At 43.6% G+C, this 27,776-nt stretch overlaps 1 protein-coding gene across 2 annotated transcripts; it reads right to left on the bottom strand.

Moving 5' to 3' along the window:
* Positions 1-27,566, bottom strand: THAP12 (THAP domain containing 12). 2 transcript variants are annotated; one of them, XM_083820944.1, is made up of 14 exons: positions 27,154-27,566; positions 20,604-20,724; positions 18,892-18,999; positions 17,876-17,912; positions 15,283-17,594; positions 11,569-11,908; positions 11,010-11,453; positions 10,500-10,576; positions 10,256-10,345; positions 8,281-8,508; positions 7,733-7,870; positions 1,754-1,857; positions 880-1,029; positions 1-129 (listed from the first exon to the last, which is right to left on the bottom strand). In XM_083820944.1, the coding sequence occupies exons 1-5, from the start codon at positions 27,240-27,242 to the stop codon at positions 15,646-15,648; spliced, it is 2,304 nt and encodes a 767-aa protein (XP_083677070.1). In that variant the 5' UTR covers positions 27,243-27,566; the 3' UTR covers positions 1-129; positions 880-1,029; positions 1,754-1,857; positions 7,733-7,870; positions 8,281-8,508; positions 10,256-10,345; positions 10,500-10,576; positions 11,010-11,453; positions 11,569-11,908; positions 15,283-15,645. The 2 variants fall into 2 exon arrangements, with proteins under 2 accessions (XP_083677070.1, XP_083677071.1); XM_083820945.1 differs by lacking the exons at positions 1-129; positions 880-1,029; positions 1,754-1,857; ... (4 more) ...; positions 11,010-11,453; positions 11,569-11,908 and adding an exon at positions 26,155-26,233 and having other exon boundaries at positions 14,726-17,594; positions 27,154-27,175.
* Positions 27,567-27,776: the final 210 nt, after the last annotated feature.

The raw sequence follows: 27,776 nt of genomic DNA, 5'->3' as shown, positions 1-27,776 counted from the left end.
TTGAACAGTGAGTAAGCAAGAATTTTATTCTCATTTCTGAGCCAGTAAACCCCACTACTACTATCTGTAAGTCCCTTTGGTGGTGTCCCAGTGCTGTGACTTCTCAGAATGGCTGGAATCCTCAGAAATCTGAACACACATGAAAAAAAAAAAACATATTTTGATGGCACCCGATGTCAAAGGCAGTAGCCACGAACATACAGAGAGAAAACCTTTCAGCAAGGGCTACAAAACAAGCAGCTTAAATCCGAGGTATCCACGGTCACCAGTCTCATTAGGAAGTCTGGATGCGTTTGCCCGTGGCAGATGCTATTCTTCCTGGCTTGCCTAGAGCATCCCCGCTGCTGCTGAGCACATTTCGATTAATGCAAAGAAGGTGAATGTGTTTAACTGCAGGTGGCTCTCTGTGGTAGGCAGACAGCTCCGTGGAGCCACGCTGAAGGCTGCCAAGGAGGAATTCGGAGTTGTCTCTGTTTGCACAGAAGGCCCTCAGTGACTTGGAAAGCGTAGCAGAAGGAAATGTTTTCCCCGTGACATACTAGGGGCTGCCTACGATCAGCATCCTTCCAGCAGCTGGGCTTGATACACGTTGTCAGCAGCCTGGGAGTCCTGTTGGGCTCCCAGCATCGAGAATGAATTTGGAACAAGCAGGCAGGGACAAAGAGCCCTGTACCTCTGGTCATGCTACAGCGAGTCCTCGTGTAACTGGGTTGGAAGACGGAGTATGTTAGAATATATTTAACTTGAGCTGCTTGTTCCAAATAATGGCTACTTTCAGACAAAAATAGTGAGAGAAGACAGGTCCTGCAGAGCCACAAGGGAGAGCACAGGGATCCTAAATTTCCCTTCACTATAGGAAACAGCTGGATGTGGGATCACCCTTTATCAGACAGCAGAGAATCCACAAAGCCATGCTCCGCTCAGAAACACAAGTCAAGGCGAAATGAGGCTGCTTTGGCTCTGCTAATCCCAGAACTTCAGTTCTTTTCTGCAGAGTGAGGTGATGCCGTGGCTTGTGCTTGCGTTTCTCTGAGAGACAAAAAAAACTCCCATCACGCATTTTCTCTTCACTCTCTCCCCTGGTAAATGACATTTTTTTAATCTCTACTTCACCGCTGGGTTTCCAGGTCGACATTTCCACCGTGTTGGCACATTGGGAATGAATTTGCCTTTCAATATTGCTGCATTCAGGCAACATGAAGGGGTGGCTTGGAGGTGCCACAGGACACATGAGGCTCTTCCAGTGTTCCCATCGTTCACAAAACCCACCTAAGGGGGGACCTGAGCCTCCCTTTTGAACCAAAGCTTTAAAAGCAGTTTGTTTTGGCCTCCTCAAGAGCCGCAGGCCAAGCGAGCTACAGGCGTTTGTTCTGAATCCATAAATCTAACAAGCCATAAAGTGGTTTCCTAATCCTTTTATTTTACAGGGCACACATTTTCCCCGCGAGCTGTGCCCCTTCTTAGCTGCGATTTGGGGGAAATCTGCAGAAGGAAACCGTTCCAGCTGTTGGAGCTGGCTGTCTCCAGCTGCTGCATTTTCCTCGTTTTCTGGGCAGCCTGCTTGCACAAATGAGGTGCTCCAACCTGTCACAACTACCCTACAGGAGGAAAAAAATAGCATCGGCAGCACCACAATTGAGTCAATATTGGAGCCAAATAAAACCCGCTGTGGAAATTCATTTGACGAATCTTTCTCCTTAAGAAGAAGTCTGAGAAAAGAAGCGTTTTGTGGAAAAAATAAAAGGGGACACACCTGAGCAAACAGCTTTTAAGATCCGTGGGTCATCTTCCCAGTAGGCAGGATGAAAGTGACTCTGTTGGAGTGCCTGATGGAAAAGCCACACATAAAATGGGATCCTGGAGGTTTAGGAGACAAAAAAAAAAAAAAAAAAAAAGGGCAGGGAAAACAGAGAAGGGCTCTGCTCAAGTTCCCTGTGACCATCACTACTACAGCAAAATCCTGCCCTTACCCAACTAACTAAGGCCCTATCTCCCTTCCCATTTCTTCCCCCGGCCCCTCGTGATGACACTTTGCAAAGAACAAAGGGACTCGCCAGTAATTCTTATCCACGGGGGATATGGGCACACTTACTCCATGAAGTAAAAGCAAACAGATCCAAGAAAGAGCTGGAAAGGGTCCTGTTGAACACAGTGCTGCTTGCTTTGCCTTCAATTGCCACAGTTGTGTAGTGCCTGGGGTACTTTAAAGCACTGCAAAACTTTAAAAGTTGCTGCAAAATACATGTCCTTTTGAAACGTTTGTAGAAGCAACTGGTCTTGATCACTAAAACGTCTTTTGTAACGCAGTGAGGGCTTTATTTTAATAATTCCCTACACTGCAATGTGAGTTTGCACGTTCAGGAACAGCCAAATCTTTGAGCTGAATCGTGTATTAGGAAGTGGCAATGAAATAACGCCACACAGTGAAGATACGCACATCGTTTTTATGCAGTAGACACGAGCGTAGCTGAGAGCACAGGAAAAAGCTGCCGTTTCCCACTCGGTTCTGCTGATTTGCACCCCCTTGTACAGAACCAGAAACGTGGTATAACTTTACAGAACGACTTTCAGGATTTAATTGCAGCTGGAAAGTCTGCGCTGAAACGCGCTCGTTTCAAGGACTCCAGGAAATCTGCACACACAACCACTTCGTATTTACCTTGGATCTCACCTGCGTGGGAAGCAAAGCTAATTTGCCCATTGCATTCCTACTGAGAAATTGTTGTTGCCGTCTTTTTTCCTAATATACAATTTTCCTTCTTTGCTTTTTTAATATAGGAATGAAGCATAAGAATGTCAGGTCTAAGGTGGCTGTTCTGTAATAAAACACGTGTTTTCATTCCACGTGGAAAAGGAAGGCCAAGTTGTACAAATACCAACAAATGGTCTTTCCCCCCACCCTGATGCAGTAACACTCAGAATCGTAGGATCACAAAAAGGTTTGGGTTAGAAGGGACCTTAAAGAAGGGATCTTCAACCTGATTCTAACCCCCTGCCATGGTCAGGGCCCCCTGCCCCCAGCCCCGGCTGCCCCCAGCCCCACCCAGCCTGGCCTTGGGCACTGCCAGGGCTGGGGCACCCCCAGCTCCTCTGGGCAGCCTGGGCCAGGGCCTCAGCGCCCTCAGAGGGAAGAATTTCTTCCCAACGCCTCCCCGAAGCCTCCCCCCTGCCAGGCTCCAGCCAGTGCCCCTCGTCCTGCCCCCCCCAGCCCTGACAGAGTCCCTCAATCCCACCGCCCATCTCTCTGACAAAGATATTTAACAGCACCAGTCCCAACACCAACCCCTGAGGATCAGCACTTGTCAATGGTCTCCACCTCGACATCAAGCCATTGACTCTTTGAGTGCACCCATCCAGCCAATTCCTTATCCAACGAGTGCCCCATCCATCACTTTTAACATATTTATGAATAAACTATGACAAAAGAAAAGAAAAACCCAACCTCAGACAAAAGATTTCCTCACTGCTCTGCCATGCGCTCCCTCTAACGAGATGAGCAGTCTAATAAATTGAAAAGCAAAACAACACAAAAGGAAGATTACATTTGTCTTTACAAATATCTTTAATCTTTTTTGGACCCCTCACTACCAGAAGGACATCGAGGCCCTGGAGTGTGTCCAGAGAAGGGCTCCGAAGCTGGGGAAGGGCCTGGGACACAAGTCCTGTGAGGAGCGGCTGAGGGACCTGGGGGGGTTTGGGCTGGAGAAGAGGAGGCTCAGGGCAGACCTTATTGCTCTCTGCAACTGCCTGAAAGGAAGGGGTGGGGAGCTGGGGGTCGGCCTCTGCTCACAGGTAACCAGTGACAGGACCAGAGGGAACGGCCTCAAGTTGTGCCAGGGGAGGTTCGGGTTGGAAATGAGGAGACATTTCTTCTCAGCAAGAGCGGTCAGGCGTTGGGACGGGTTGCCCAGGGAGGTGGGGGGGTCACCGTCCCTGGGGGTGTTCAAGGCAAGGTTGGACGTGGTGCTTGGGGACATGGTTTGGTGAGTGACATTTGGTAGGGGGGTGGTTGGACCAGATGATCTTGGAGGGCTTTTCCAACCTTAATGATTCTGTGATTCTTCACTCATTATGAAAATGAGGTGGATTTGGGCAGCACAGACGTGATTTTACACAGCAATTATCCAAGGTTTTCAGCTGAAACTTTCAGTGAACTTGGAAAATGATCCGTGAATTGCTCTGTTTTCCTGAACAGTTCACGTATAAATGAAACTCAATGCTTTTGAGCTGAATTATTTTATTTTGATTATATCCAACCACACAAGTTTGTTCTAATATGCCTTCAATTTAATCTTGATAGAACTAAAAATTATAAAATGATGTTTCACACCAGATTATGACTGTTTATTTAAAAGACACCATTTTTAATTATTCATGGTTATTGTTGAATCAAAAATATGGACTATTTTATAACTCGGTTCCTAAACTTTCTCCCAGGCCAAAAGTCATCACTCTGTGATGGCTATGATAAAGTCAGATACCCCTAAATAAAAAAAGAAAGAGAGAAAAACTTCAGACTTGTAACTCTTTGTGTCTTTAGCACATTCAAACATCGACCATGCAGCAGCTCTGGGACAAGCAAGGAATGCAAGACACATTTTTATCTGACCTAGCACAACTCTTACATGTAATAAGATATTACCAGCATGTCTGTAAATGAAAATCCCAGCGGAGTTACGCTGAGCTCAGGGAAAGTATCACAATACTTCAGGAAATGCTGATTTGCTGAAAATGAAGAAATAACCATATTAATTTTTTTGTAATTAGATAAACACAGGAGGTAGGTTTCTGAAGCAGCTGTGGGTATTTAATGTTTTGAATGGATGTTACCAACCCGTGCTCCTTTCCTACACTCACGTTCCTGTCTCTAACCTGTTCCCACCTTCACTTTGGCAGAGATGCTCAGTCTTAGGACGAGAGCGTCAGTGCAGTGAGGAAGATGTGAAGTGGAACCATTCATAAACCGCTGTCAGTGTAAGAGGAGACGGTGCTGCCATGGGAGGCAAAGATGCCTACATAACCAAAACCACATGGAGAAAGATTCAAATATTCACCCTCTGCTGGTGATCCTTCCTTGTCCAGCGCTGAGCTTGAATCCAAAATGATACCAGTGTTAGGAGGGATTGTCATCTCCTATGAATAACATGGATTGTACGTTCATTTACCCCAAACTAATTTCCCTGCTGCGCCTTCTGCTTTATACTTCGTCTTGTTTTCACCGTCTCTCATCGTGTTGTATCTGTAAGCCTCCTGGACTAGAGACATTGTATTATAGCACTAGTCAAGATTTAGGGAAACCTTAATTTAGTGTCCTGATTCACTGACATTTTTTCATGTGACAACGATGTAGACAATAATAACTTCAGATATCTGATAACTGGGCCTTATATCCCAGGAATTTTATGCAAATAAATAGTTCAATGACATGGAAAACATCCCAGGAATGGAAGTCGTATGAACGTCCATGATTATATGTATATGGTTTTTTGTATACGAAAGAAAATGAGTTCAACTGTGTCTCCAGCCAACCAGCAGTCCTGGAGCTTCCTGATTTCTAGTTTGCCTGGAGCGTGGGCAGAGCACGGGGTGAATGAAACCTGCCCACAAAGACCAGAGACCTGCACAAGAGTGCAGGCCAAGCACAGTGAGATTCACGATTTATGCAGAGGAGTAGGATGTGGAACATGATGACACAAATCAACATTTTAGAAGTTGAGAGTCAGCATGGAGATGATAAAGCGCAAACAGCAAAGTGTATGGATCCATAGGATGTGATATCTAACCCCAAACCTCATTGCTATAATACCTTCCCCTCCGCATGTTGACTGTGTGACCAGAGTGGTCAATACTCTGCAACACCTCATAACATTCTTGATCTTTGAGCAAAGAAGCAGAGTAATGGAGCAACTAAAAAGTTGCTAAATTGCTAAAAGGCCATTTGTGAGGGCTTGCTATGTCTTTAATTTAAACAACAGGTAATTACAAACAACATGGTGGTAAACCCAAGAAGACGCAAACAAAATAACTAAGTGCTCCAAGTAAATCCAGGCTGAACAGGTTGCCACAGTCAGGGCAAAGCATCCCTTGGAGTTTATGCTATTTAGGATTGTAGTTTACTGATTAATATATAATACTTTGCTGTACTCACAGTGGAGGATTCACACAGGAGACATTCCAGTGTAAAGCCTAGAAGCTTTATTCACCAGTCCTAGTTGTCTGAAGGGCACCTTTTCCCAGAGAAGTGTAAGAGTCAGTCTCTTGGCTGGCCTCGCTACACAGCCAAGGTACAGAAGGAAAGCACAAATCTTTATGGCTGGTATTGGAAGAAAAATGAAGGGGAACTTGCTGCTTTTCTAAAAGTGTGATCTGTAAAAGCAGTGGTTTAGGATGTGGGAAAAACAGGAGGCTAGGTGAGAAAATGGGTGATTTTGTTTGTTTAAAAGGTGACTCTAACCAGAATTTTCAGAGCTGGGAAGAAATGAGAGCACATTCAAGCGCTAAAGATGAGGAGTACTTAATGTCTGCCTCTTCTGGGAAGTCTATAACGTCTCATAAAACCAAGCTGAAAGGAGTGAATAGCACTTAGTAAAAGCCAGCACTAGAAATATGTAGTGTTTTCAACAGGCAGTGCAAATTCCCAGCTACACAACTTAAGAGTTGAGCACAAGACTTGCTCTGACAGGGCTGAACGTGGTTGCTGTGGAGAGAGACACAACAGGACCTGGAGCAAGGGAGTTTTCTTGTAGATTTTGGTCATATCACTTCCTCTTGAAGTTGCATATACATTTTTAAGGATACAATTTGTTGGAGATTCAGCTACTTTTTCATCTCCCTTCCTAGTTACTAGCCATATCCAAGAGATCCAAGAAATGTGTTTATATCTCTTTAGTTGTTAGCAGCTCATCTAGCAACCATCATAAAGTAAATACACCCTCTAAAAGGAAATTACCTTTGTACAAAAAAAACTTATGTATTGCTCATCAACTCGCAATTTTATCATGGTTAGAATAAAAGGTTCAGTAAAGATCAGAAGCAACAACTAACTTGAATTAGAACTGAGAAGAGAATGCAACTTCATGAACGAAAAGCATGAAGGAAAGGAGAAGATTTGGGAAGGAGAAAGTAAATGAAGTAAGAATAAAAGGAGTAAGTGAAGAAAAGTAAAGTAAAATGTAGTAAATGAAGCAAAGAATAGCACATGCAATATTTAACAGCAAAAATGGAATTCAGTGAAGTTCTTCTATTCTCCAAACCATAATTAAAATGAGAAGATGTATTAAAAAAATGCAAATTTTGAATTTTGGGGGAAAGATTTTGTTGTCACAGCATCTACTGAAAACCACCTGGGGAATGCAACATAATACCAAGGTAGCAAAACAAATACAGACCCAGCGCTCCACTCAGATGCTGAATTTTCTTCCTATACCAAGATTCTCAAAATCTGTGCATTTCAGTGCCGTGAACTGTGTGTGGCCAGCCTGACACTGTTTTAAAGCTTCTTTCCACAGAGCAGAGTAATGCTAACCACTTTCTAAAAATCACAGCCTCCAGTTGAGAAATCTAAAGTTCAGGCATGCAGGAACACACTTTTGAAAAGCATGACTTTAAAGGATAGCAGTTTAGGCCTAAAACCACAGGCCACATGGGCAGAAAAATTGCACCTGGCTCTGGAGAGACCTGTCCTCCTTGCAGCTCTTTGCATGTCAGCGTTGGGAGGAAAGAAGAGTGGTACCTTAAGCATTCCTTGCAGAAGCAAATAGTGCAGGAAATGGCTGGGTCAGCATTCTTCTTGCCCTTGAAGAGCTTCGCAGCAGCAGTGGTGTGCTCCCAGCTGGGCCATTACGTCCAGGCTCTCTCTTTTTTGTCCTGCCTGAAAGGTGCAAAGACTCGGGATCAGAGCTGCAAACCTGCTCCGTTATTCCCTTTGTTACAATGAGAATGTGAAACAGTCTGGAAAGCGTGGGAATACCTGAAGTCAAATTGTACATACTACAAGTACTTTCCAAATCCAACTTTTGTAGTAATTCAGAAGGGCACTTTTACATACACTAAAAACCATACTGAAACCACGGGTCTCTCAATAATCACATCTTCTACAATGATGATACACTTACAGGATTAAAGTTTATACCAACAGCTAAATGGGGAAAGCTCTGCTCGCCTGCCAAGGAGTAATTCCTTCAAGCTTACTGCTTGACATTGACAGCTTCTCTGCTGACATTGAACAGGGCACCCTGCCTTATGCGTGACATTTGGAAGGTGTAGTTCTGCATGGCGTACCTGAAAACGTACTCATTGCTCACTTCGTCTCTTCCATCAGAGCAGAAACTATGTGACAATTAATGTTTAGGCTCACGTGCTTTGCTAATTGTTGTCTGCTTGGATCTCAGGGTGCAGGGTTCAGGAGGAGCTGTGCATAGCGTGGACAAAGCCTTGCAGGAATGAGCTGTGAGCACTTCACTGCGGGCTTGCTTCTTCTTAATCATAGCAGCTCAACAACGTTGACATCTGCAAGATAAACGAGTAACTTCTTTACATCTGGCTTTGTATATTTTAGATATATATATATATATGTATACAGACAAAAATGAACTAAGAAGTGACTTAGAAGTGCTTATTCATTAGGCAAAGTTCTCCAGGGTGCAAAGACTCTTTTCTCAGCGAGGTTCCTGGCACTCGTAGCTTTCTGTTACTTTTTTATTATTAAAAAAAAAAAGGAATTAAAACCATATTTTTCTCATTTCAATAAGTACCTTTATGATGTCCAAGCAACTCCAACAATGATATCATCTGTCTCTTTCCTCAAGAGAGGAATTCAGGCCAGACCGTGATATTCCTGCTTATTTCTGGAGCACAGAGCCTTACACCAAAGTGAAGGCAGCAAGCCTCAATCCTTGGAGGGGAAACACATGTCACAGCACCGTCCACTTAATACCGTGCCTCCTAGAGATCCCTCCCTCTTCTTGAGAGCTGTTCAACGCTATAAATTAAGAGTTAAGGCCTGAATCCTGTTAAGCTGATCTGTGCGGGCAGATACCCAAGGCTGTTCTTCAGCGGGACGTGCTTACCAGTAAGGATCAGCCCATATGGATCCCATTTCTCCACGAATGTTCTTTTCAGGATATGTACAACATGTGGCATAATTGGGCTGCGGTCCTTGAAGTGGCCTCCGATTTAATAAAACAGATGATTCACCTTCAGCTTGTTAAGTCCCCCAGCTTAGGTCAAGTGTGCCTTCGGTTGGCTGCCTGCTCGACGGTGGATCCATGGGGAAGGAATAAGGGTTTAACTACTCCGGGTTTAACTGCTCCAGCACCGTCAGCCTCCTCGCAGCCGTTTGCCTCTAAGATGCTTTGTGTGAGGGAGCTTTCCAAAGCTCTCCAGCCCAGTTCTGAGCTGCCTGACACCACTGCTAGGCTGGTGGATGGGGTGGAGAAGTCCAGGACCCCATCCGGACTTGTGTGGTGCTCCAAGCCTGCATGCCATACATCAACTAACCCGTGCCCTCGATCAGTTCTCTCATGTACCAACCCTTCTCCTGCTTTCTCCATGACCCAAACCCATGCTCCCTCCTCCCCAGCAGCTCATAAACATCCTTCCTCACCACCACCAGTCCACCTCCCTTTACACTAGAAGTTAAGGGACTGCAAAGCCAGTTTCCCAAGCAGCTTCTCTTTCCTGAAGGCACTGCCTGTTTAGCTGTGGTCCCTTCCTCCCGCCCTCTCCCCTCCAGACGTGCTCTCCTGAGGATGCCCATGCATGCTGGATCCTGGCTGAATTTTGCCCATGCATGTTGTTGTTCCAGGTGTATGGCTGTTGGTCAGGGGAGAGCAAGCAGAAAAAGCCACGAAGAGCCTTGAAGATAGAAATCAGAGCTTCCAGCATGAACAGGGCAAGGAGTTTTGCCACCCCCATCTCCCAAACTTGGTAAATGTAAAGATGGCATAAAGAGAAATTAATAAGGATGCCTGCAAGAACATTTGCCTGGTGGGATGCAAGAAAGAGGATCCTGCAGATGCGTTTTCCCTGTTTCCCTCCTCATTATGTGTTCCCACCCATCGTTACACTACTCACGGCCTTGGTTGCTGTCTGAGAGGCTCCAGATTGGGAATTTGACCAAATAACCAGAAAATGAGGGCTTAAGCCAACTCATCCCTGATCCCTCTCACCCCTGGATCTCCCTAAGGATGTCTCTCAGGCCTGCCCACTTTGGCCAAGAGCTCTTCCTTAATCCCCCTTGGGTGTCGTTACAGACCTTAGCCAGGCAGCCTGCTGCTTCGGGGTCTGGTGAGCGCTGCAGTCAGCCTCCGAGCAGCCAGAGCTGGGCTCTTCCCACGGGGTTTAACTGTGGAAGAAAAGATAAGGGTCAGTTCTGCCTGGAGCCTCGAGACATACCGCATACTGCCCCGTTCCCCAAACCTGGCTTCCTCCTCACTCCTCAAACCAGCCCTTCCCAAAGAGACACAATAAACAACAGAAGTCCAGCAGAAGAAATGTACCTTCAGACCACTGGCCTAAAGAGGTTTTTGATAGGAACCAGCTCCTGGACACATCCTACAAGCATCTGACGCAGGAGCTGAAGGATGCAGGGTAAAATTGAGGTGAGTCATGTAATACAAGGAGCATTTCCTATCAGGTGTGCATCCACACAGAGATGAAGGCACGTGCTGGGAAGAGGCCACTGGGGGGTGACCTTGTACTGGTGCCTCCCATCTTTATTTCTCAGAAATAAACGCCTCCTTGGAGATATTGGAGAGCCATCTGGACGTGGTCCTGGACAACCTGCTCTGGGCAGGGGTTGGACCAGAGGGACCCAGAGGCGCCTTCCAATCCCAACCATTCTGTGACTGTGAAGGGATCATCTAGGAAATCTTTTCTACATACAAATAAAGATGTTTCTTTGTTCCTCCAGCCCCCTTCAAACATCCTTATCAGTTCAAGCACAATACTAAGGGAGATAGACCAGCGGGATAGACTAGTCTTGGATGCATTAAGCCATTATGGGCTACCTTCACTGGTCCAGAGCTGTGCTGGACCTGCTGCGAAAGATATTTCACTCTGTACTCTGTGCTCTGTAGGCTTTCTATCAAGTAGCTGGTGAACAACAAGTCCAGGGATTCTTGAGAGACCTCCATGGGACTGTCCTCCATCTGCAGCACTGGCACGTTGTCCTTGTTGCAGCCAACTTTATGCCAAGAAGTAGGCAGTCCCCATCTCACAGATTTTGGGAAAGAACTCAGGAAAAGGTATAGAAGGCTCTTAGATGTGTTCTTAATGGCTACATGTGCCTGACAAGGATGAAATTCAGCTGGAGGTGAACTGCAGTCCACAGTCATGACACAAAGCACCACAAGTAGCTGTTAGTGAGAAAGACAACGATGTGAATTCTCACCATACGGAAACGTCCCATTGCTCCACTAGGAACCAGCCACGAAGCTTGAAATTCCTTGGTTCTGGAAATCAAAGGGGACAAAAAAGCAAGCTGCTGATGTTAAGTTCTTCCCCCTCAAACACGACATCCCATTGATGGTAGATGCTGAGGTCTCCTACCAGCCAGAATCTACCTACCAGAAAATCTCACTGAGGTTCTGGGGCCGTGCCAGAGGTCTCATCTCACCCAGCTGACCTTCCTGGTGTTCTTCCAGGAGTAAGGAAAGGAGGTTCTTTCCCAGATCCAGAGGTGTTTGCTGGCTGAAGCAGCAGTGACAGAAGCTGGATTTTCGGGCACGCCTTGGGGCTCGCGGCATGGCTTTTTAGTAAGAAGGCTCGATCCTTTGCCATCCCTGCAAATTTTTGTTATAGGGTGGCTCATGGAGCATATGGCCGTGAAGGCAGCTTTGCGACCATCCTGTAGTCTGTACCCCAAGCACCACGAAGTGGTTGGGAACCTTTTGCAGAACAGTTGCCTCTGCAGCACAAGAGCATCGACATTTACTGTAAGACCACTTGGGCATTCACAAGGCCGGCTTACTCGATGACACTTTTAACCTTGGGACGCTGCAAAAGAGAGGAATAGGGCACTATCACCCAATAAATCCTACTAGCACCTTCCTACAAAGGCGCTTCCAGAGGTAACCGTGTTATCAGCTAAAACAGAAGACTCACAAGTTTGCTACATGAAAATAAATAATAGAAGAAACGGACAACTAGGGCAATAAAGCAGCAAACAATTACTGTGCTACGGAACAAGCCCATAGACTTCCATTTGATTAACACAACGTTATTGTGCACAACAAGGGCAGCTTACAAGGAACACGCACATATTTTGTAACTGCTGTAGGTGTCTACAGTAATTTCCAGCTCTGTTATTTGTGCTGATGCCTCACTACATATATACATGCACAACAGTGGGGAGAATACTATTCTGTAAGGTTTTTTTTCTTAGGGAAGCTAGGGAGCATTAGAGGTCTGGATATTATTGAATGCTAAGCCTACTTTGGGATAACACCTATTGTTATGCTAAGGTTAGGAACTGTTTCCTGAAACCGATCCAGCAAAGAGATTTATTTTCATCTTTTCAAGGTAATTTGGATGTTTCTGGCAACGCTGAGATTTGCAGTATTTCACAGAAACAGGGTGCAGGGGGAACAGGATAGCTGCATCCAGAATCATTAAGTGGTTCTGGTCCTCTGCTTCCTCACAGCAAAACCTTGGCAGCCAGACAAGAAGTTATAGGATTTCTACAGCCAGTGATAGAAAAAGCACTGCAGGAGACAAAGCTACAGGCTACTTTTCAAAGCAGTAGTACAGGAATTTTGTGCATGGGAAAAGGAAATAATTTGTGTAGTTTTAAGACAAGCATTGTTTTCACAAAACACCATCAGCTGAGGAAAATCTACTTTCACTAAAATCTATCAGTCTCTCGGCAAGGATACTTAAAATAATTTAAAGCAGACATATTGCTTCATCACATGGAATATTCAAGATTCATCACATGGAATATTCAAGATTCATGGATATTTAAGAGGACAATTCCATCTGTCTCAAGAATCTGTTATAAAATGGAACCAAAAATTATTTTCAGTGATTATTTGTCCCATTTGCAGATACTTCTCTATCAATCTCTGGCCTCTTCTGGCATTCATGTTCTCTTTCAAATAGTATTATTGGATTCTCCTTGAGTCACAACCTTTATTTGCACCCTCAGCAATAAGGTGGGAGCCACGATATTTTTGGTAAATGGTTTTCTTCCACACAGTTCTCCTAAGTTAGAGGGGTACCTACCATTGCAATCTGCTAGTCCTTTGCATCATGCAAAGCCACCACTATTCAGACTTCCTGCTACAGGTTAAGTGATGCACAGAAATGCATGAAAAAAAAAAAAGGCATTCAACAGCAAAAGGACAATTCAAGAGGCCTAAGTAAGGAGCTTTTGATTGATTACAGCAGCCTAAACATCTCTGTGAAAGGCAGCGCAATGATCAAGCGCAGCAAGCAATCGAGGCACTTGGAGCCAGCTAATTAGCAAAGCTAGCCACAATTTGGCTCCAGAAGATTTTGGTAGATAAAAGGGGCGTTGTACAGCATTTCTCTTCTTTAATTTGTCTCAATGCATCAGTCAAAAAGGTCTCATTTACACAGAGTCTTCAGCTCCTTTGGCCAAGTAGATTGCACTGGGTATCAATTTGCCTTCTCTGACTACACCCCCTAAGTCCGGACTCATCCAGCCTGACCTTACCAGCTGCACTGCAATATTTGTTGTCTCTGCATCATCAGTGATGAAAAGTAGACAAACTGGAACAAACACAATCAGAACAAACCAGAGATCACCCTTGGAGAGGACCGGTGAGGCTCACCATCTCGTATCTCAGAGGCCACGACCATCTCACACTGCGGTGTTCATTCAGCAGAGGAACTCAAACACTCCCAGGATGGAAAAGCTTTTTTTTTTTGTTATTATTATTTTAATTAAAATTGTAATTGAGATGTTCTTTTTTAAAAAACAACACAATCTTCTGTCTGAATTCTAATTTAAAATTCTCTTTTTAATAGAAGTGACAGATTTTGTCTATTTTCATATAGTCAAAGGAAAAGGACGAGCTATTAGTTAGGACACTTTTTACTGGTTGAGGCAACAGTTGCATTAACAGGAAAGCATGGTAGTTAGAAAGCAAATACAAATAGCAGGGGGAGAAAAGATAACGCTTTTAAAGAGTAATTTTTAACTACTGCCATGTAAATAAAAGCTCCTGAAAGCATTTCTTAAGATGTACGCAGCCACTTTAATATCTAAGTTTACTGTAACTAAAGTGTTTTGTTTTCTTTTCTTTAAATTTATTCTTATTGTTTGACTGCGCTAATACCCTAAGAGTTGCATTTTATCCAAGTCTCTACAATCAGTTTCCTGTTGCTGGGGTTTTTCTCCACTGTAACGGGAAAGAAAGTACATAAAAGGACAACTAAGTTATAAAATTGGCACGCATCAGGATAGCTGCAAAACTGCTAACTGCTCAGCCATTTCCAATGTAAGCCATTTCCACCTGTCAGTGTTTCAGTTGGACAAAATTTCCACAATTAAAAGCTCTGTATTTAGAACCATCTCAAAATAGTTTAAAAAAACCTTCAGCAGAACAAACAGATCATAAGCACTATTACACATTTTTTCCTGTGTCTTAAGATAATGTCACTCACTAGGATTGCAAAAACAGTCAAAACTAAAAGGTACCTTACAAAAGCATAGGCATTCTTAAAAAGGCACTACTTCACTAATAAATTCAATACTACGTAAAAAGCAATTCACATTTTATTTAAATTGCATTAAACTGTACAAAAATGTTTTATTCTTGCCAAAAATAACAGCAATATTTTCAATCTTACTTCTAGACAAACAGCAAACTCTTATTTTATTCTTTCCTGGGTGAGTTTACAATTAAACAATAAGATGCACACTTTTTGCATTGAACAAACAGACTTCAATGATTTTTTTTTTGGAATAATCTTGATTTTTAGTGTCTTTAAGGAATTTCATTACTCTTGCCATGCCTGTTAAAAGCCTAAAGAAAAAGGTTGTGTGTCTCACACAAAGGAATGTAAACAGTCAAGAGATTAAAGAGGTTGACTCTTCCAGTGAAACCTTAAACGTACCTCTGTACCACCAACATTCACTTTACGCAAAGAACAGTCCACAGCACGAGGCTTGTGCGGTTGCTGAATTCACTCTCCAAAATGCCAACTGAATACACATCAGTTAAAGACGAGTTTACCAAAAAAAAAAAATAATAATAATTCTAAGTAACAGAAGTGAAATGGATTATACTTTTAACATTTTCAGTTTTTTCTTACCCTAATTCATGAGCAAATACGTAACAGCCCCATCGGACCTACAATCACCACAACGTACTTCTGCCAAGATGCAACGAAGTAAGTACCTAGTTAAGTCAATCAAATGCAGAAAGCACTTCTGCTAAGAGCATGGGCTTATTCTCAGGCTTGTTTGTTCACATCACATATTTAATGCAGACTAACAAAACATAATTTGGGTCACAGACCACACCTTCTTAAATCTGAGACCTAAAATGGAAATACATTTGCAGTAATTTATTTATTTGTGTGTTTATTTATTGGGATTTCAAAGTCTTTTTTTCTTCAGCCTTGAAACTCAATGAGCAAAAAGCTGTTTCACCAGACTGGTTAGAGCTTAAAAAATTAAGCATCTTTTGTTACTTCGGAGTTGTTTGAGGGAATAAAGTCTTCTTGAAATTCAACTTTATCTGGATAGAGTTTAATGTAGGTGTCCACCATTAAATCTAGGTCATGTTTTATATCAAAGTTTATGTTTAACAAAGCTAGGTTGCTTGACCTTTGCTCTGTCAAGGTGTTTTTCAGGTATGCCTTTAAGCGCTTCCGTCCTACTTCGTATTTCTCATTCTCCACCTTCATCACTGGAAGTATGGACAAGACTTTAAGCAATGCGTATACGTTAGGGAAAAACTTTATGTCAGGCAGGTGAAGTGCTTCATAAATAGTAGATGGAAGTTCAATATCTTTCCCTCGGTGCTTCCACTTGATTCTCCAACAATGAAGTTCAGCAGAAAGAGTGTCCGGATTAGGTAAGTCATTTTTGTACATGTCAGCGTGATGCTCCTCAGACGTATTGAATTTGAGCTGACCCATGACTGAGGGCACTAACGATAAACATTTAAGAGCTTTTAAATGCTGTTCTGAGAATATATCTTTTAATTCTTGAATTATATGTTCCAATGTGGGGATACTAAGGATCTCCTTGTAGTAATTCTCTGATGTTATCTCAGAGTCCAAGTTACCTTGTTGTGCTCTGCGAAATTTTCCTGGGAGTTTAATTTGTACGTCCAGTTTTGCAGCCAAATTTGTTGCTTCCTCAAACCAAAATTCATGATAAACGTCAATATTCTCCACCACTTCATTCAGCGAATGCAACACGGCTGTCAAGCTGCTAGCTGCAAAGAACACATCTGACGTTTGCCCCTGGAGATTTCTTCCAAATGCTCTCGTAAAAGACAGAGCATTTTTCAGAATTACAATAGTCACAATGAAGTCAAAATCCGTTATTGCGCTTGAAAGTACAAATGCTCGACCAGCAATAAAGTTGTTCCACCTGACAGACGAGTCACTGTTTATCGCATCCAAACACAGCACCAACGCTTGTATGAGGTCCACTAAAACCTCAAAAGTATCGTGCCTGCCTGTCCACTGAGAACGGCAGATCTCCTTCAGCTCATTGCTCTTCTCCTTATTGTTCTGAAAAAGAACAGAAATTGTATTGTCCAGTTCTTCCAGCAATTGCGGGGACTGACGAAAAAGACAACAAACTTCCTCGATTGTTCCCAGTGCCGCGGAAACTCCAACAACAGGAACGGATTTTGCCAACCAGATGTTTAAGGCACAAGAAGAACACAGCGTATACACAGCTTGCGGATACTTCTCCAAGAGTCTTGTAGCCACAACTTTCATTTTAGAAGCAAACCCGCTGGAGACAATGTAGGCTTGACCTCGACAGTACTCCATGTTTAGTCCCCACTTTTCAGTAATAGTCGTATGGAACTTAACAGCTAAAATGTCAGGATCAGCCTCATAAGGTAAAAACCCAATGAATTCTTCTCGTAGATTATGAGAATCATCAACAAATCTCACCAAGACTGGCAAGTGTTCCTCTCCTGCTATGTCTACCACTTCGTCAGTAACAATAGAAAAGAAGTGCGAGTCTCTTACTTCCCTCAGTGTCTCTTCTCTAATACAGCTCTCACAGATCTCAAGCATTTGTTTCTGCTGAGTTTTTGAACAATACTCCAGATTGACCGCGGTCATCTCAAACCGTTTCCTCAGAACTTCATCTCCAGCATTTATTCTACATTCCAGCAGAGCCTGAAAGTTATCTGAGGCAAAAATACCTTCTGGAAGCTCATCAGCATTATGGCCATCCAGGGGAATATTTTGTTTACCCATTAGGATCAAAATTTCAAACAAAGACTTAAGGTAGTCTTTGTTTTCTCTTTCTTCCAGTGTTAAAGGAGTGGCTTCTTCTTCTTGCTCTTCCCCGCCTTCCTCTGAGACAGTGTTTTGTGCATTGCTTTCATTCAGTTCTTGGGTTGCCTGCTCCCGTTCAAAAGCTTCATCAACTACAAAACATAAAATACCGTAAGTGTTAAGATAAGACGACTATAAGATCATATTTGCTTTTCCCTACTATCCCCATTACCATTAAGTTACTGGAGTTCAGAGTATGTTTCCAGTTTAAAAGTGAGTAACTTGGAATAAGTTTAGACTGGCTACTTGAATCAAGCAGCAACTCAATTATCCTCCTGCTATACATAAACTTACGGTTACATATTCTACGTTACCTCATCAGCCTTAAGTTTTTCAACATAAAGTTTTTCAAACAGTTATTTTGCTCACTTACTCTTTTGCTGCTTCAGTGTTCTTATTTCATCTTCACTCTTAAAAAAAAGATAAAATTGATGTCAATGTCTACCACATGACCTTAAGATACTAAAACACATCAAGGTCAGATACAAACATTGTAGATGAGACCATTTTCAGGTTTTTAATACTTATTTTAAAAGTGCTAAAAGGTCTAAGAGAAGGAGGCTCTTTAGCTAGTTTATTGCTGTCACAACATAACTACTAAATACATGGGAATACTTTGTTGCTACTACTAAGCTTCCCATACTTGCATTAGGAGTTTGTTGAATCTGCATTATGAGCAAATCAATTTCATTAGAGAATTCTATTTCAGTAGGAACACGCACTATGCCAACAGAAAGAACTGTCTTAAATGTTTCCTAAGATTCAGTTAAACAACAGACTTATTACATTCATGAAGTAATATTTAGAAATTGCATTTCTCCGACATACAAGCTGAGTTTAGGAACTGAATTCCTCTTAATTTTCAATACACTTAAATCCAGAGATCTACAGACGTTTTGTGTAAATGACACAAAACAGCCATTGACAAGTCACAATTCCACGAGAAACTGCTTGATCTTGGTTTTATACATGGATCATCTTTTGAGAACAATAAGCTAAAACATGTATGTCTGAATTACTGCAGACTTCAGAAGAGAATCAGGCAAACTGAAGATCAGAGTCAACATATAGCAAGAATTTCAGGGTAGCATGCCTAAGTTGTATTCAGTTAGCGCTGCATTAGCAAGTAAAAGGAAGTTATACGCTTACTTTCAAAGACAGGATTAGCTCTCATTTTCCAGATTATTTCATTAAACTTTTGAGTAGATAAGAGTTCTATCAGTGTAATATTTGGGTATTTAACTTACTATCAGCAAAATTATACTAGAATAGCAGTACAGAAACTGCAAACACCCAAGTGCTACGTATTATTAGACATTATGTAGGTTCATATGAACTTACTTGACTTCACTGTTTTAACATTAAAAAAATCGTACATTAAAAACTTACCAGCTCTTTTATCCTTTTTCGATGTCTGCTGTGGGGATTGTTCAGGTGACTTGTAAGATCAAATATAGTTGGCACGGCATTATCCCGTAAAACTGTTCTGTAAGGGCTCTGTGAAGAGACATCCAGATTAGCGATGCCTTTAGGAAATGAGCATTGCCTCTGAAATTCTGTGTTTTTCAGACAGCATGTACAAAAAAAAACCTAGGCCTCTGTGTAATTTCATGTTTTTTGTGCAGTGCGTACAAAGAACATGGCCTATGAAATTCTGTGGGTACACAGAATTTTTTTCCTGTTTATTATTTTTACTTGCTTATGCATCAGAACAAACAGGAAGTTGTGCTATGCAATTCACATTTCAGGGATTTAAAGAGAACACTGAAAATGAGAAGAGATTAAAAAAAAAAAAAACAAAGCACTACTACTTTTTCTTCCCCTTTGTATTCATATCACAGATCCCCAATGCCGTAATTTCAATTTACTTGAATATTATGATTTTCTAAAAAATAAATATTCAGGATATACAGACACCTATGCATCAGAAAGGAAACGTTTTATTACTAGTGCTTTGTTTATCATCACTTGATTCACAGTTCTAGAAACAATCACACAAGCATTTCACCAATGAAAACATTCAACTGCTTCTTTACGTCAAATTATGCATATCCACAAAAAACTACAGTGAATGACCATATTGAAGGAAAACACATCTGTCAGATGAGTAGCAGGAAGGCTTCCAGGTGGTCATGTAAACGTTTCTAACAGTTAAAAGTGTTTTAAATAAAACGTATTTGAATATGCTGTGAACTTGCGTCGTCTAAACTGGACCATTTCCATCAAGCACAGACCTTTGACTGATCGTGTTTCTACATGTCATTAGACTGAAGTAGATTTCAAACAGAGTTTCACAAAGCTTCATTTCAGATTCGGAATTTCTTCCAATATTCATCTGTTGGTTTGTTTCTGGGAAGCTGGCTAACCAGAGACCCTGTCATGTGTAATACCGACAGGAGCTCCAAGTTTGACCTACGTATTTTAATTACCCCACAGAACTGACTTTGTGTCTTTCAGCCTAGAAATCAAGACTTGGTACAAAGCCACAAATCCATCGTTTCCTACTGCTAAGCAAGCTATTAAAATCAGCATCATTTTAACAAGAAGAATTGGAAGCTATTATTTCATTAACAGGAAACAGCAACATGACTTAACTGGATAAAATATAGCAGGAACCAGAAGCTTGACAAACGTACGGTGTGTTTAAACCTCTTGGCCACAGCCGAGTGCAATTTAACTGAATTACACCACATACACACTTCAGTAACAGCACATTAGTGATTTTAACTAATTAGGGGTATGCAAACATACATTCTTGCACTGAATACATTATATAATGTTGTAACATCTAGTGACAGTAAACAAAATGAGCATGGTTTTGCAAGAGGAAAGAACTGCAATAAAGGCCACAAACACATTAAACCAGCACAAACAGTTTCTCTTCCCAAACTGCTCGTTTCCACCTCATCCTTTGTGCCAGTACAAACATCTGTGAGTCTGTGCAGTGCCCTGGACCATGACAACGATGTCAATTAAGACTAGGAGATCCATTTTCCCAGGGACCACTTAACCAAGGGATCAAAGATAAAATGCAGCATTCTGATTAGAAACCTTAATTACGTTTTGCAAGGTGCAATAAACAAATGCTTGGTTTTACTTACACTTCTACATATCATAGAAGTCTCAAAATGTTTAGCGCACAGTCTGTAGTGCTTGTTGAGTTGATCTGGCGTTTTATCTTCCAAATCTGCCCTTCGACAGTTCTCCACCCATCTTTGACATCTGCAAGTAAGCAAAAAGAAAAAAGTTTTTAGTTTAAACAGAACGCCCTACAATTTCAAACCTTACTCACAACTGGAGTGCAGCGATCCCTGCCCTTCACGCAGGGCTGAGGAAAGCTTTGTGTACCTTCCCCTGGAAAGTACCAGGACATCTTTTTAAAAATCTGCTTTTCTCCTTTTGTTCACCATTTAACACCACCCAACAAAGTCATGAATCTTTTCCCTCTTGCCTTTGCCTCATACATACAACATTGCAATGCAATTGCTCATGAAAACCAGCCATCTAATTCTTGACAAGAACTATATTCAAAAAAAGCTTTTAGACTAGATAGATACAGCCATAGCTTTTTAATACCACTATGAAAAGTTACCTTCTCTACCTACCTTTCAAAAAAATGATTTTTTCCTTTTCTATCCTGATCACCTGGGAATTTAGAGGTGATCTTCAAAAGGTGAAATAATAAAAATTCAAAAGCAACCATTCTACAGACAGCGAAGTCTGAAGTAAGTTTTCATTAGATTTTTATGACGTTTATTTCTGCTTTAGATTAGTTCTCTGAGATACAACACAAAGCTAAAGGAACATTTTACCAAGTAATAGGGCTCCTTTTAGATATGCAAGATAATATTTCCTCTGGTGAGTAAACAACTTTCAGTAATTGATGCAAGTGTATTAGCCAGTTTATATTGCCCCCAAGGGGGTCTGCACAGTTACCTCTGAGCAACACCATGCACAAACTGACTCTGTACAGCTACTCCAGTACAACTCATCTATTTTATCTGTGCAGTATACATACGCATATAAATTAACGAGATTCCAGCAGCCATTAATATCTCGGTATTTAAAAGATAAACCCACTCATTTCCATCCTGCAAAAATCATTCTCTGAAGGGGCGTTATTGTCACGTTACACGGACCTTGTGGCATCACAGATCGACCGCAACAGCACATAAGGAAACAAAGCTGAAAACACAGATGATTAAAACCTTCACATGAATGTAACTGATGATTTGCCCATTGTTCTAACTGTGTAATGAGGTCGCACAAGCTCCTGTTCCTTCTAGGCTAAATCTCCCCCCAGTCAAACTCAGGAAGGCCAGGGACAGCTACATTGTAAAGAATCATAATGCTATCACAATAACGCTACAGTAAAAGCGAGGAATTTTCATTATATTCTTACTGTACTTTACAACACATCTCTTGGCTACATACTTTTCAGCTTTTCAACTCAAATTTCCCATATTTTATGTATTTTTAATTGGTACACGTTGGCAATGTCCACAAAGTTCCAGGAACCCGCTCAGAGAAGTCACAAAAACACTGCTATTTCAGCAGGGCAAAGTGGGGGAGATCTTCCTATAACCCAGTCATCGCTGAAATTCATGAAACCGCACAAGGTATTTAAGTTATTTAATCCACTTAAAAACAAAAAATTACTCTTAAAAAGAAGGGTTCTTAGCTAAGAAATTAATAGAAGCTATGAGAAAGTAAATCTGTTATCCTTTTCCGCTGCAAACTTGGAATTATTGCTCACAGGAGCAAGGAAGGAGAACAGTAATTAGTGATTTTTCAACAGTTTAGGGATGAAGGATGTTTCTCCAGGTGTTTTGCTGGGCGGCCCAAATGAAGAAACCCATAGCTCTGCGTGGATTCACGATCACATCTACTTTAACTGAGTAACTAAAGGACAACTGTGCAAGTGAAAAAGGAATCTTGGATCCTGATCCCTGCACTGTTTGTGCATTGTAACTTTAGTTCATGCAAAACATAAAAATAATACTGTACAAGTACCATAAAACAGGGATAACTTTTAATAGATTGTTATTAGATCTACACATAATATCCTGAACTATGGCTTAAAAGGAAAATATATTTTCTTGCTCAGCCTTTTGGCAGCACAGACTTTGCACTCTTGCATTCTTCGTTTCACTAAGCAGCATAACCACGGACCTCTCACATGGGACACCTTTAAAGTGCAGGTTATACCGAATCTGGCTCTAGTACTTTCTGAGCAGTTGCTCCAATTACGAGCCAGGTAATTAAAAGTAATCACACTGGGCTGCCACACAGGCTGATGAACCTTCCTATAGTCAGTGGTGAAGGCTTCAGTCCAGAACGGTTGGTGTCCAGAACAAGAGCTTGGCAAATCTTTTACCTGCCTCTCTCCACGGACTCAGGGAAGCCGTGGAAGACCACCAGGGAGCAAAGTCAAAGCTCCTCACGTTACAACTACTCCTCTGAATCACCTCCTGGCAAACCCACGGCAACAAACTGGTGGCAGCGACGGTGTGTCTACAGCACGCATACCAGAACTGACACGTAGTTGTTGTGGACAAAGTCAACCCGAATCCCTTCACCTCCGATGTCACTGCCATTCAGAGAACAAGTAGCTGCTAGTAGCAGCTAGGCACCAGATCCGGCTCGTGACTGATAGTAGAAGATACCAAAAACTCCTCAAAGGGGTCTCAGGAAATGAGTTTCGCAAAGATAAAATCAACCTCCAAATACACCTCTCCCTTCCTGACTTCTCCAGTGACATTAGAGCAGCTGTGGCTGCTGCCTTCTGGGCTGAAGTCAACTCTGAGCACAGAGTCCCAAAGAAGCCTCGGCACGTACAGCCTGAGCCTGCGGATCCTGGTCAGGCACAGGCACCAGGCTCCTCACCCCACTGGAGCAGAAGATCAGTAAATGGAGCTCCAGATGTCCAGGAAACTTTACTGGCAAAGGCTGGAGTGCTGATGTTTTCTCAGGTAGCCACAGGACGAAAAGGAGATGGTGGAGGATATATGACTGGACCCAAGAATTTGGCACCTCAGTCACATTACGTATTTGGCTCCTCAGCAAATTCTCTCCGAAGAATAAGGAGCAGAAGAACAAAGAAAAAGGAGGTCAGATGCCTGAAAACACGCAGCGTAGCTGTGCATGGTATTATCCAAACAGCACTTAGAAAGATTTGAGAATAAAATTAGGTACAAAACTTTCTTCACTGTTTAAGCGTTCAACTAACGCACGTTGTACACTGGGGTGTGAGTGCTTTAGTTGCAAAATATTTTGGCAAAAATTAAGATGCATTTCAATGCAATATTTTGCACCACTGCTTAGATACCATTCATCAGTTTTATGGAGGTTTCCTTCAATCACAAATTTAAATAAATTTAACACTATATTCAGAGATCTGCTGACACCTGGTAGAAGCTCAAATGGCATTTTATTTAGGTGCAGATAGAGTAAATCACTTATATTACCTTGGCATTGGTCAACAACAGCAGAACAGTATCTCTGCTGTGTTAGAAAGTATCTTACATTTTGTTCCAAATATACCTCACCTCAACCTGCCACCATGAAGACTCAGAATCACAGGTGGCGGTTAAACACAGATCCTACTGTCTGCCTGGGCTGCATGAAATGATAAAATACCCATCCTTATTGGCATAACAGAGGCTACTTACTTACTTACATTCATGTTTGATGTGAAAATGCTACACACAATCCATTAAATGCAGTTGGTTCCTTTCCAAAGCCTAGCCTGTGCACCTGCTCTTGCTTTTCTCAGACAGCCACAATCAGTGAAGCCAGTCTTAAATGACTGGCTAGCTCTCACAGACCTGCTAATGCTCCAGAGATCTGACCTGGTTAGAAATGAGGAGACATTTCTTCTCAGCAAGAGCGGTCAGGCATTGGGACGGGTTGCCCAGGAAGGTGGTGGAGTCCCCGTCCCTGGGGGTGTTCAAGGCAAGGTTGGACGTGGTGCTTGGGGACATGGTTTGGTGGGTGACATTGGTGGTAGGGGGGTGGTTGGACCAGGTGATCCTGGAGGGCTTTTCCAACCCTAATGATTCTATGATTAGAGCTGCTTAGCACTGAATTGGAAAGAAGTAAAGGCAATTACTCAGTTACTGTAACAAAAAAAAATGAAAGCAGTAAGGTAGTACAGACGATTCACCTAGGATTATGTATTTCTTATCCATGATTTTTTTTAATTAAAAGTTTCAAAGACACACTTTAATTCTGTTATGCCCACCATTCTCGCTGTAAGCTGCCAAGAGCAAACAACACATTTTTGGCACGAACTACTTTGCTCCCCCTTCCAGTTTGACCTACAAGGATAAGAGGTCTCCACGACAGCAAGCAGCACTGGAAGGCCACAGCAGTAACATCGCCTGACATTTACAGTTAATTGCAGAGCAGTGCTGTAGTTCATGTAGGCAAATAAACCACTGCCTTCCTCTAGCCTACAAAGACAGAATGTTAACAGGGTTTATCAATCTTTCAATGGTAATAGTTAATAAATTCAATATATGATCATTTTGGACATTTTACTACAGGCTTGAATGAGAAAAGTATAAGATATTAGGGAAAAAAATGTAGACAGCATTGAAAGACCATCACCTGTGCCACTGCATGTTTTTAAGAGCACAGCAGACAAAAAATGCTGGAAAGAGCTTAGATATAGCTTCTCCTTCCTTTGGAAAGAAATGGTCTAGATCATCCTTCAGCGTCGATTTTATCTATTTTCTACTACTCCCTTACAGGAATGTTAATCTTTTTAGCCTGAACTACTTCATGGGGATTATAAAGTAGTCCTGAAAACAGAAAGCATGCCTACCCGTACCAATGCCATTGTAGAAACGTATGCCAGCACATCCTTCCTAAAACCACGTCTGTGATCCACTTCTATCCACTTCATTAATTTATGTTGTTCAACTCAATGTAGGTGATGCACACTTTTGGATATATTTCTGTCACACTACCACAGAAAACGTTCTAAGTGCCTTTCAGTACAAATATTATGAGCTGCAGGAGATATTTTCTTCATACAATAAACTTATTTATCAGCCAATTTTGCCCAACTTGACATTCCTCAGATTTTGCAGGAAGGACTCCTTGCAAATTAAGCCTGGAGTTCAGACAGCACCAAAACTCTTCAGTTCTGCACAGCCTGTAGTCATTCCTTTGACTGTGTAAGAACCTGTGGCTCTTAAAGGATGGAGAGTTGAAACAGAAAATGCTAGGAGTAAACCATACAAGTGAAAGGTTAAGAGTAGGCAATCAACCATGTTGATTTCAGTTTTCATTAAAAGCATAAACATGTGCAATGTGGATTGTACTATGAAGCCTTGCAGCGTACGGGCATCATAAGAGGTTTAGCACAAGGCACTGAATCCACTCAGGAGAGCTTGACAATGTCTTCGAACCCACAGGTTTCATAACCAGCTACTACCTGTATGACTTTTTGTGCCTTCTTGTGAAATCACTTAAATAGGGGACGGTTTCAGAGCAGTTATGTACCCACAGCTCACAATTTCTGAAGTGCTTCACACGTGTCAAGCACCTCGAGGAAACCAGCGAGTGTCACGTATCAGTCACTGGGAAGTTCAGCCTTAATTGCCTGCTGTTAGAGAGAACTGACGCTGTTTTAGGAGGACGCACCTTCCGAAAGCGTGAGAAGCAAGCGAAGTCAAGAGGTGTCAGCTAGACATGGTGAGCTTCTGCCTCGGAATTTCTACACCTAAATGCAGGATTTATTTCTTGCACGTGCCCCACTCCTCTCACACACCGTACCAGCCCACCTCATGTGGACCATCCTCACCACGTGCCGCCACCTCAGGGCACCGAGGGGCTTCCACCACCTGGCGCAGTGCTGGCCCTGTTCCTGCACCCCATCGCACCCACACGCACACGTCTGTCCCCTCAGACCCCATGTCCAGGCACCCCCTGACACCCAAACACCCCCTTCACAGACCCCCCCCACACACAGCCTCAGCACCCCCTAGGTCCCCCACCACCCTCAGCCCCCCTCCCGTACCCTCAGCTCCCCCTACACCCCACCCCACAGCCTCAGCTCCCCCCAGGCCCCCCCCTCACATTCTCAGTTTCCCCCCCAAACCTCAACTCCCCCTACAACGCCCCACAGAGCCTTAACTCCCCCCAGGACCCCCCCCAACACCCTCATCGCCCCTCAGACCCCCCTTCACACCCTCAGCTCCCCCCCCAAGCCTAAGCTCCCCCCAGACCCCCCCCTCACACCTTCAGCTCCCCCCAGACCCCCCCATACACCCTCAGCCTCCCCCACACCCTCAGCGCCCCCCAAATCCCAGACCCCCCCTCAGATCCCCTCAGCCCCTCTCCCCTCACGTCGGGGGGGGGGGGGGGGGGGGGGGGTACAGCGGCCGCCCCGGCGCATGCGCAGCCGGCCTCCCCCTCCCTCCCCAGGCCAGGGGGGTCCCGCAGCGCCCCGCCCCGGGCACCACACCGCGGGCGGCCTCCGCCGGGAGCCCGCTGCCCCTCACAGCCCCCTTTTTATTTCTTTAACCCCCCCCCCCCCCCCCTTTTCCTCCCGCTGAGGTGAAGAGGAGGAGAAGGAGGAGGAGGCCGGGCCGTGAGGGGGGAAAAGGAGGCGAGGCCGCCCCCCGCTCCCCATCCCCTCACCTGACGGGGTCCCGGGGGAAGCGGAAGAAGGCGAGGTCGGACTGCGTGCTCTTGCGGGTGCAGTTGGGGGCCGCGCAGAAGTTCGGCATGGCAAAAAATAAATAAATAAAACAAAAACAAACAAAAAAAACCCAAACAACCCCACGGCGATAGAGGAGGGGCGGCGGCCCCTTTAAATCCGGGGGGGGGGGGGGGCGGAGGAGGAGGAGGAGGAGGGGGGCGGGGGGGGAGGAGGAGGGGGGGGGGTAGCGGCTCCACACTGCTGTGAGCGGCCGGGAGGATTCACCGCCGGGACGGGGCGCGACGGGGCCGCCTCCTTCCCACAAGGCCCCGCGCCGGCGGGGCGCTTCCCGCCGCGCCGCGCGCCTGCGCGGTGGGGACGTTGCGCGGAAGGGGCGCGGCGCATGCGCGGAGAGCGCGGGTGAAGGCAAGGGGAGGGCAGGGTGAGGGCAAGGCTAGTGTGGCGGTGCGCGGGAAGGGGTTAAAGCGCTAATTAACGCTTTATATGTCATTAATTAACGCCGTAGGCTGGCTTGCGTACCACATCTTGCTGCTCCGAGAGCGTGTAGGCTGAGGAGGACCTAAAACTAACCGGACTGCTGAGGAACAACGGGCTCTAGTGG

Source organism: Anser anser (genome assembly GCF_964211835.1).
Source record: "Anser anser genome assembly, chromosome: 1".
In the NCBI taxonomy this organism is placed as follows: domain Eukaryota; kingdom Metazoa; phylum Chordata; class Aves; order Anseriformes; family Anatidae; genus Anser; species Anser anser.
This window is presented reverse-complemented; position numbering and strand designations above follow the sequence as displayed.

Bases quoted from the DNA above. Each gene is read 5' to 3' on its own strand.
- THAP12 (XM_083820944.1), bottom strand. From the start codon at position 27,242: ATGCCGAACTTCTGCGCGGCCCCCAACTGCACCCGCAAGAGCACGCAG. The intron at 19,000-20,603 runs GTAAGTAAAACC...GTCTCTTCACAG, and splicing joins CTTCTATGATATGTAGAAGT to AGCCCTTACAGAACAGTTTT. The intron at 17,913-18,891 runs GTAAGTTTTTAA...CTTTTTTTTAAG, and splicing joins GAAAAAGGATAAAAGAGCTG to AGTGAAGATGAAATAAGAAC.